The sequence below is a fragment of the Etheostoma spectabile genome, chromosome 5 (genome assembly GCF_008692095.1).
Source record: "Etheostoma spectabile isolate EspeVRDwgs_2016 chromosome 5, UIUC_Espe_1.0, whole genome shotgun sequence".
Classification (NCBI taxonomy): domain Eukaryota; kingdom Metazoa; phylum Chordata; class Actinopteri; order Perciformes; family Percidae; genus Etheostoma; species Etheostoma spectabile.
The window spans coordinates 21,157,807-21,166,417 of NC_045737.1; the positions used below are offsets into that span (position 1 = coordinate 21,157,807).

The 8,611-nt window shown below is 37.7% G+C and overlaps 1 protein-coding gene and 1 long non-coding RNA gene across 4 annotated transcripts in view; one reads left to right on the forward strand and one right to left on the reverse strand.

Annotated features, from left to right (window-relative positions):
* Nucleotides 1-1,473, forward strand: part of LOC116689457 (uncharacterized) — an 11,144-nt gene extending 9,671 nt beyond the window's left edge. Inside the window, exon 3 of the long non-coding RNA XR_004331993.1 lies at nucleotides 1,463-1,473. This is a non-coding gene — a long non-coding RNA (uncharacterized LOC116689457). The remainder of the gene's footprint in view (nucleotides 1-1,462) is intronic.
* The window catches only part of gpat2 (glycerol-3-phosphate acyltransferase 2, mitochondrial), a 130,921-nt gene continuing 122,866 nt past the window's right edge, over nucleotides 557-8,611 (reverse strand). For all 3 annotated transcript variants that reach the window (XM_032515971.1, XM_032515968.1, XM_032515970.1), the window contains exons 21-24: nucleotides 6,234-6,354; nucleotides 4,040-4,108; nucleotides 3,683-3,738; nucleotides 557-1,051 (exon numbers count right to left, since the gene is read on the reverse strand). In XM_032515971.1, coding sequence (XP_032371862.1) covers nucleotides 935-1,051; nucleotides 3,683-3,738; nucleotides 4,040-4,108; nucleotides 6,234-6,354 — 363 coding nt within the window. In that variant the 3' untranslated portion in view covers nucleotides 557-934. The remainder of the gene's footprint in view (nucleotides 1,052-3,682; nucleotides 3,739-4,039; nucleotides 4,109-6,233; nucleotides 6,355-8,611) is intronic.

Here is an 8,611-nt window from a genome sequence, read left to right on the forward strand (position 1 = left end):
AGCAAAGGGCCGCAGGTCGGAGTTGAACCCAGGCCTGCTGTGTTGAGGAGTAAACCTCTATATATGGGTGCCCACTCTACCAACTGAGCTATCTGGGCGTCCCTGGTAATTATTTTTGACCATTGAGTCCCTTAAAATTAAAACTGTGAAACTAATAGATTGTAAATTAATTTAGCCTTACATTCAGGTGCTTCTGGAACGTTTTTTTCAATCTGTGAGCAGCTGTTCCATTTCCTTTGTGCAGTGTGTGGTGTGACAACAGCACACTCACAAATCAAGGATTTTTTAAATTCATACATTGACTATTTTCAGAATGCTGAATTTTGTGAATACATATACTAAAACCTGCATACATTAGTGTGCACTTTGGTTTTAAGATCCAGCTAACACTCTGTTCAACACCAGGTGGCAGTAGGGTTTCACGCTGATCTGCAGCTTTGGTTTCTGATCAGTTAACAGGACAACAACAGCCACGCTGACTCTTGACTGTACCAATAGAGAGTGTCGAGTTGATGAAATCAGCACATTTCTTTATTTATCTGAACATTGGTTAACTGATTGACTTGAAAAAACAAAAAAAAGGCAAACTTGATGCTCACTTTACAAAACTTGCACAGCCTTCATTACAACATAAACATGGTCGAAACACGTGCTCCACCGAGCAGAGTCCTTACAGCTGATTAAAGGGATTTAATAATCTGTGTCTCCTGTGGTTTTATGCTAATGCTATTACTAAAGACAAACTTGAAATCAATGTCTCATCACTGAAAAATCTAAATGCAATTAACCTAAAGGCTTGAGCATCCCAGCTCAGCATGCATCTTTTTTTAACACCGAACAAAAGCTTCTATGACACTAACAGAGGATGAGGTCAGAATGTGCAATACGACAAAGCCGTGCCAGGGCCTTGAGTCACGCAGCACAGTTAAACACATTAATTGTAGAGGTACTGGGAGATGAAGCGATGCAGTTTCTGCCTGTTTTCTGACAACTGGAACAAAGGGCTGACACCCAGGAAGACGCCTCCTTTCTGACACTCCTGCGAAAGGACCTAAAGCAAACATAAACACAACACTGTCAGGGCATTCGCAACCACAATGCTTTTTATTTAGTACCCTTTATCTGAACACTGCGAGCATGACGCTTTTCTTATCTTTAGTATTGTGCTTTTTGCACAAGGCCAACATAAAAAAAGTAATAACAGAGATAAAAACAAGACCTTCAAAAATGAAGAAGAAAAACAAAGATACATAAAAAAAGAACCACCTTATATACTCAGAGAATAAAAAAAATTAATGGAGCGAAATGGGACAGTCAAACTTCAGCACTCTCTTTTGTTTTACAGTTGTATAAACACTAGACGCATAGTTCCCCTTTGATTTGACCTATATATATATATATATATATATATATATATATATCTTAGAAATCAAGCCATCTTGACATCACAGAGTGGAGTTAGCTGTCCAATCCCAAAGACGAGCTTAATAACCTTGATAAGAAAATGAATATGGCCTCATGAGATCTTTGCAGATATGTAGGTCAATAATGCTCTATTTTTAAAAGGCAGTGATTCCCAAACCACAGACTGATAGAGAAGACCGATTGATACAGAGAATACATATGATTGATAGACACATCTACTTTACAGAGTGGTACAATTGTGAGAGTAGAGATATATTTGTGCAGAAACATATATCAATGGATAAAAAGGCTGCATCTGAGTTAGGAGTGAGCTGCTGTTTTCTCCATTTCCTCTGACTAGAACTGGCATTTCCATTCAGTTCATAGATTAAAGTTGGTGTTAATCAGATAGAATGCCGGCTCCTTTTTATTATTCATTGCTGTTGTTTGCAGAGTCAGTGCAGATGGAGATAACAGATGCTCATATAAACCATTCGCTTTCCTTCTTGCACTGTGTGAAAAACAATTACCCCAGACTTAAAAACTGTGCAGCTTGATAATCCATCAACAAACATAAAGCCTTTATCTAGGAGTTGTGACTGAGTGGAATGTTTTCATATCAGGGCACCTCACAACCCACAGGATGAAAAGGGGAAATATGTCACTGAGGAATCCTCAAAAATAAGTTACCTTACAGTTTCCCTGCAATCAAAATCTTCATCAGCACTGCAATATTATCAGCAGAATGTACTTTTATACTAGAGGAATTTATTTGCTTTCTTCCCAAGAGTTAAAAGATCAATACCATGCTCATGGTATTGATGGTCTGTATGCTCATGTGCAGCCAGCATGCCATTAGCTTAGCATTAAGACTGGAACAAGGGGGACACAGCTAGCCTAGCTCTGACCAAGTTAAAAATACACCTACCTGCGCCTGAGAAGCTCTCTTATTAAGTGTTAAGTGTTATCTGCTGGGTGGTTTAAAAACAAATCTTATTTTCTGAGCTGAGTATATATTTTATGTGTAAAATAATTTTCTGGCCAATGACAGTGATTAAGTATTAGGCTGTGAAGTGCTGCCTACACATGGGTGACCTACACTCAATGCTATGCCTGAACTCATCCTGTGTAGAGACAGATTGAGAACTGAAGCTGTTGCTCTGCTAACATGCTACTCTGCCGCTATATAGACAATGAGTAAAAAGTAGCATAAAATTAAAGTACTAAAGTTAAGTGCATGTATGTCAAATGTTTGCTTAAGTACACCATTGATAGCCGTGATGATTTACAGGATATATATATCTATATATATATAGATATATATATATATAGATATATATCTATATATATACCAAATTACTTATCGGTTTGACCCAAAACACATTCAGACACATAGTACAGGCCAAAAGTTTGGATACACCTTCTCATTCAATGCCTTTCCTTTATTTTCATGACTATTTACATGGTACAGTACATATACAATAGTTTGAAGCATAATGGTGGTAAATGTACTGTATATACAGTAGATATATACAATAGTAGGATTATAGGTAGATGTATTTTTCTTTTTAAAGACCAAAATTTGAAATGTGTATCACTTTGGCAACTACAGACTAAAACAAAGTGTTGCCTGTGCTACCGTTTTCCGATTTCTAATTTAAAAAATCACTTGTGTTCTTGGCCCAGGGAATTCTTTTTAAAGATCGACATTTCTGCCTCAAACATGATTGGATATGGCTGCCTCGAGTCAGGTTCAGTTTCTCTCTTGATGCAGCAAAATCAGGTTGGATTCCTGTTTATGCCAAACTTGAAGCTCAAGAATATTGTTGAAAAACTCTGCCAGCAATTGACTGCTGATTATTATCGATTTTGGAATTTGGGTTGGATTAAGGCTCACCTGGGAGGATATAACACCCACACCAAGGGCCGCCGTGAGGTGCTGATCACTGGAGGTAAACTTGAAAGCAAGAAAAAAAGTGTTGCACACTTTTGCTTCATATGCATATCTCTATTTATTCTGATGACGTCTTGGCCCTTAGGCCTTTTTCAAATCACTGAGGGCCGAAACGTCGACAGAATATTTACAGATATGAAGCCAGAGAGTGCCACACTTTTTTCCTATTTTCACCTGGGAACATTGTAATGGGATTCATGTAAAACTATTAGAGAGTTGGACTGCGCCTAAACTTTCAGTCCTGAGTCGAGCTGTAATTCTCCGCACACAGACAGATTTAGAAACACACACTTGCACACACGTATTGTTGCGGCTGTCACTCACCCCCATGTCTATTAGAGATCTAACTGCTGTGTGTGCAGCCTCCTCTGAGCAGCTCTCTGTTAGATACGGCACAAAGGCACACGCGAATCAAAAGGACAGACAGATATCCAATATAGAAAAACCAGGGCTGGATAACAGAACAAAGCCATTACCAGTGGGACTGTTGGGATTGTATACACAGTGCATTATTGAAGGGTGTCATTTGTGTAGTTTGTGATTGTCTTTTACATGATGGTGTTGGGTGGGAGGAAATCATTTGGAAAAAGGCAAGGTGACAAGCTTTTAGTGTTTTAAGTTAAGACAAAAAAAAATGTAAGTTCTTTGTGTGTTTGGGAGAGAATATAAGGTTAAGCTTACCAAAGTGCTGTTTCTTCTTATTTGCGGTGTCACACAGATGGGAGTGTATCCGAGCCACAAAATCTGCCTCTGCAGCAGAACACATGAAAATAGAGCCAATTATACCGCTCAGAGCAACATTGGGACAGTCTGCTAAGATACACACGTATGTGTGTGTGTGTGTGTGTGTGTGTGTGTGTGTGTGTGTGTGTGTGTGTGTGTGTGTGTGTGTGTATATATATATATATATATACACACACACACATACACACACACATATACATACACACACATATACATTTACCTTTCATGGTTTAGTGACAAGCTCTCAACATAATGCTTTGGGTAGAGAGCTAAAAATGCAATAGGGAGCTAATTTTACTTTCTGTTGAAAATAGACGTGGATTAACGTTATTTGTGTAAGCGTTCGTGGATGTATGGATGGTTTCTATGTGCATATGTTATTTTTATATGATCCCAGCAAACTCTTTGGTCAATCAACTTAAATATCATACTATTATCTCATATGGCTTTCAATGATTTAAATTATGATGGAGGATGTAAATCTCTGTACTGATATAGATAAGAATTTAAATTGTAAATACTACATTCCTGAACAAATAAAAAGCTTAAATAATGCAAATAACTACTCATTTAGGCACCTTAACATTAGAAGCTTGTGAAAACATTATGAAGAATTAGCTGCCTTACTCTTAAACTCTGACTGTAGCTTTGATGTCATTGGTTGCAGTGAAACCTGGATTAATGATAGGACCTTTACTGATATTCTTAACCTGGTGGTGTCTGTTTATATGTACATTCCAGACATCATATGAGTGTTTGTGATGATATTGTCCTAAATGATTGTTAAATGATATTGTCTTATGCAAACTTACGCAGTTCGTGCAACGCTGATGAGGATGAAATCTGTTGCATAATTCTGAAAGCCATTGCAATTGATATCATGGAGCCACTTACTTATTGTATAAACCTTTCGTTGCTCTCTGGAATTGTGCCAATAACTGCAAACATTTCAAAAATTATACCAGTTTTTAAACCTGGGGATAAAAATGATATGAGCAATTATCGTCCCATATCTATTTTTCCTACAATCTCTAAGGTCTTAGAGAGAGTAGTGTACAAGAGGTTAAATGGCTACCTTGATAAGCTAAATATTATTGTTTCTTTCCATTATGGCTTAGGAAAAGAAGTACCACATTTATGGCTTTACTAGATCTGACTGAAAAGATCAATGATGCCATTGATAAAGGTGACTGTGGTGAAATTCCTTGGAGTCTAAATTGATGAATGTTTAAATTTTAAATGCCATATTGATCACCTAACCATTTACATATGTTGGGCTATTTTTTTAAGTAAGACATTTACTTCCACACTCTGCACTGCTCACCTTTTATAAAACTTAGTTTGAACCCCATTTAAACTATTGTAATGCTATATGGTTTAACACTTTTCCTAGCCACTTGGAAAAACTACAGATTTTGCAGAGAAAAGTCATACGGGCATTAACGTGGTCTGAGCCCAATACCCCCACTCGTCTATTTCGTCGCCTTGGTTTATTGAGGCTTAATGAACACAATGTCTAGCACAATGCCTGCATGATGTTCCAGGCCGTTCACAGGATAAACTACCGGTTGTGTGAGCTTGTTCCAATCAGTCGTCCCCTGTACACTTATGACACAAGGGGAAAACACTAAATAACTGGTAAAAAACGTTGGTTAAAATGTACGAGCCTGAGCGTAGTTTGTAGGGGACCGCAGATTTGAAATGAGCTCGACGAAAACTTGAAATTGTCACATTGTGTCGCCATCTTCAAGAAATGTCTCAAGGAAAAACTGCTCTTTTCATATTGTTGATTATTCTATAAGTGCTACAATTCGTGACAATTTGTGTTTAAATATACAATGACTTGTGAAATAAACATTGTAAGCAAGCTATCATAATATATATTTATGACTGGCGGGTAAGTGCAAATGGCTTAAGGGGACACATTTTATATCAGAGACATGAAGAACACCATCAGCAATCATTTTTACTTAATCTGGAATTAATGTATGAGCTAATTTGGACCTTTATTTAAAAAAAAAAAAATGTGGTGAAATTATTTTTAAGGGACAATATAAAAGTTTCACTCCTGTTACTTCCCCTGACACCAATCAGAGATGAACACTGTGTTTTAAACATACAATTAATATACCTGGCAGAGGTGTGTGTAGAAGGTCCAGTCCGGTGGTCGTCCAGCACAGTGCCCTCAGATGACCAGCTAGCATACTGCAGAGGAAGAAGAGCATCTCTGGACACTGTCTCGGCTGGCTTATCTAGAAAAATAGACAGAGACGGAAGCAGGAGTGGCGAGAAATGGCAAAATGAGGATGGAGGGGGAAAGCAGGGATGAAAGAGCATTTTCCGCTACAAAGAGCATTTAGTGAGAAGTCACCGTCAGTTGGTCTGTCGCCTGTGGGTGTCCTTGGTTCAACTTTTTGTGCTGTAAAGTCAGTTTTAGTGATTGGTTTCATGCAGTAAAACATTCAAGGTTTTATTAGTAGAAGGAAAGTCCCAATAGACTCACCTCATGTCTTCAGAAGACCTTGAGAGAATTTTTCCTGTTTTATTTCCATAATTTACCGTTTTTATACCACAGGGATACAACAGTACAACCAGAAATGTGTAAGGACATAATTATGCATTTATGCTGTTTAGAATGGCCCTTTAACAGCCCCCACCCCAACGGTTTTTATTGTTAGAATACAGTTTTATGCTGTTTTTATCCATGAATTTATTCCATGGGTATTTATTTCCAATGTCCTTCAATCTGTGCCGGTTTATTAGGCTGGGAGAACTGTAATTTCCCAGATTTTATGGATGAATAAATTAATTTAGCACCAGTCCTCATTAGAAAGCTGTCAAGTACGAGAAGTAAAATCTATGTACAACACATGGGCAAAAGTATGTTGACACGTCAACATTACACCCATATGTAATTGTTGAACATGTCATTCCAAACCATGAACTTTAATATTCTGCTATAACAGCCTTCACTCTTCTAGGATGGCTTTCCCCAAGATTTTGCCCCCTGGTTGCAGGAATTTGCTCCCATTCAGCCCACAAGAGCATTAGTGAGATCAGACAATGATGGTGGGAAGTAAGACCGGCTCAGATTTGAGGTTTGAAGTATTTCCAAAGGTGTTAGATGGGGTTAAGGTCAGGGCTCTGTGCAGGCCAGTCATGATCTTCATCTTCATCTGATAATTAGGGAGGCCATGAAATTGGGGGTTCATTATTTCCCTTTAAAATAGTGTATAGGGCCATTATAATCATGTAATATGGAAATATATGGGGATGGAGTTTATATTGTAGTGTGTAGCTGGTTCTGTAAAATTGCCTGGTATTCCTTGGTCATTACAGAGCCATACGAAACAATTATGAAATGTTAAGTCTCTCAAAAGATTGATGCTCTGACCAGTACAGCATACTGGTCAGGTGACCACAGCTACAGTATTTTGGATTCTTAACTTATCAGACTGTTTTGTATTTGTTTCTCATTTTGTCCTGAAAATATAATGAATTCAGATATGATACCAAAGTGAAATATTTTATTCAGTGCAACATTTGACTGGAACTCATCAAATTTTTCAACAAGCAGTTGCCATTTAGTTAATTGGGCTAATTCCCTCAGTGTTTAAACAATCATGATGTTAATGTGCAGCACTTAAAAGCTTCAATGCACAGTATAACTTCAAAATTAGCATGGCAGTGAGAAAAGAGAGAGCAGTCATACAATACTTAACTACAGTAATAACTGCCGTTATTGCTGAGGAGTAAAAACACATGAGGCCAGAGAGGCTGCTGGGTAAAAAAATACTCAACACACACGCAGCATAATATTTATGTGTAGCCCCATAAGAATATGCTAGCAAGTAAAGATAGAAACACTAATATACATATATAGGTTAATATTAGCACATCAGATAGATTTGTATCAGTGTATATGTTGACCCATAAGTAAATACAAATAAGTGGTTGAAATATTTATGGTTAAGAAACATTTAAGTTTATTTTTAAGCTGCAGGTCATAAATTTCGCTAAACTTTGAGCCCACAAGAGTCAAGCTTCTCCTTGAGAATGAGTTATTATGTTATAGCAATTTAACTTTTTGTACGAGCAGCGAGCTTTGTGAGACCCAAAGCTAACTGATAACAGGCAGGAGAGGAGGTGGTCAGGGATGTATGGAGGTGATTTATGTTCTCGTTTAGCACCTGAGCTGAGAGCATCGGAGCAGAGGCACCATGGGATGGAGAAAGTAAAATGATCATATAGTACAAGAACAAAGCTGTATACACATTGATGAGGCTCTTCCTCAGTAAACAAAGCTGTAATCAGAGAGAGGATTTTATACCACTGTGGAGGTGGTAGTGGTTTTACTGGGCTAGTAAGTCAACTGCCTTTGCGGCACAGGTAAGAACTTATTTGGAAATATTCTGTATAGTTTATCGTAGCCAGTTCCGGTTTTCCTTAAATTTTCTGATAAAAACAGTGTGAAATAATGGCTGTATCACAAGAAAGCAAGGAAGATGA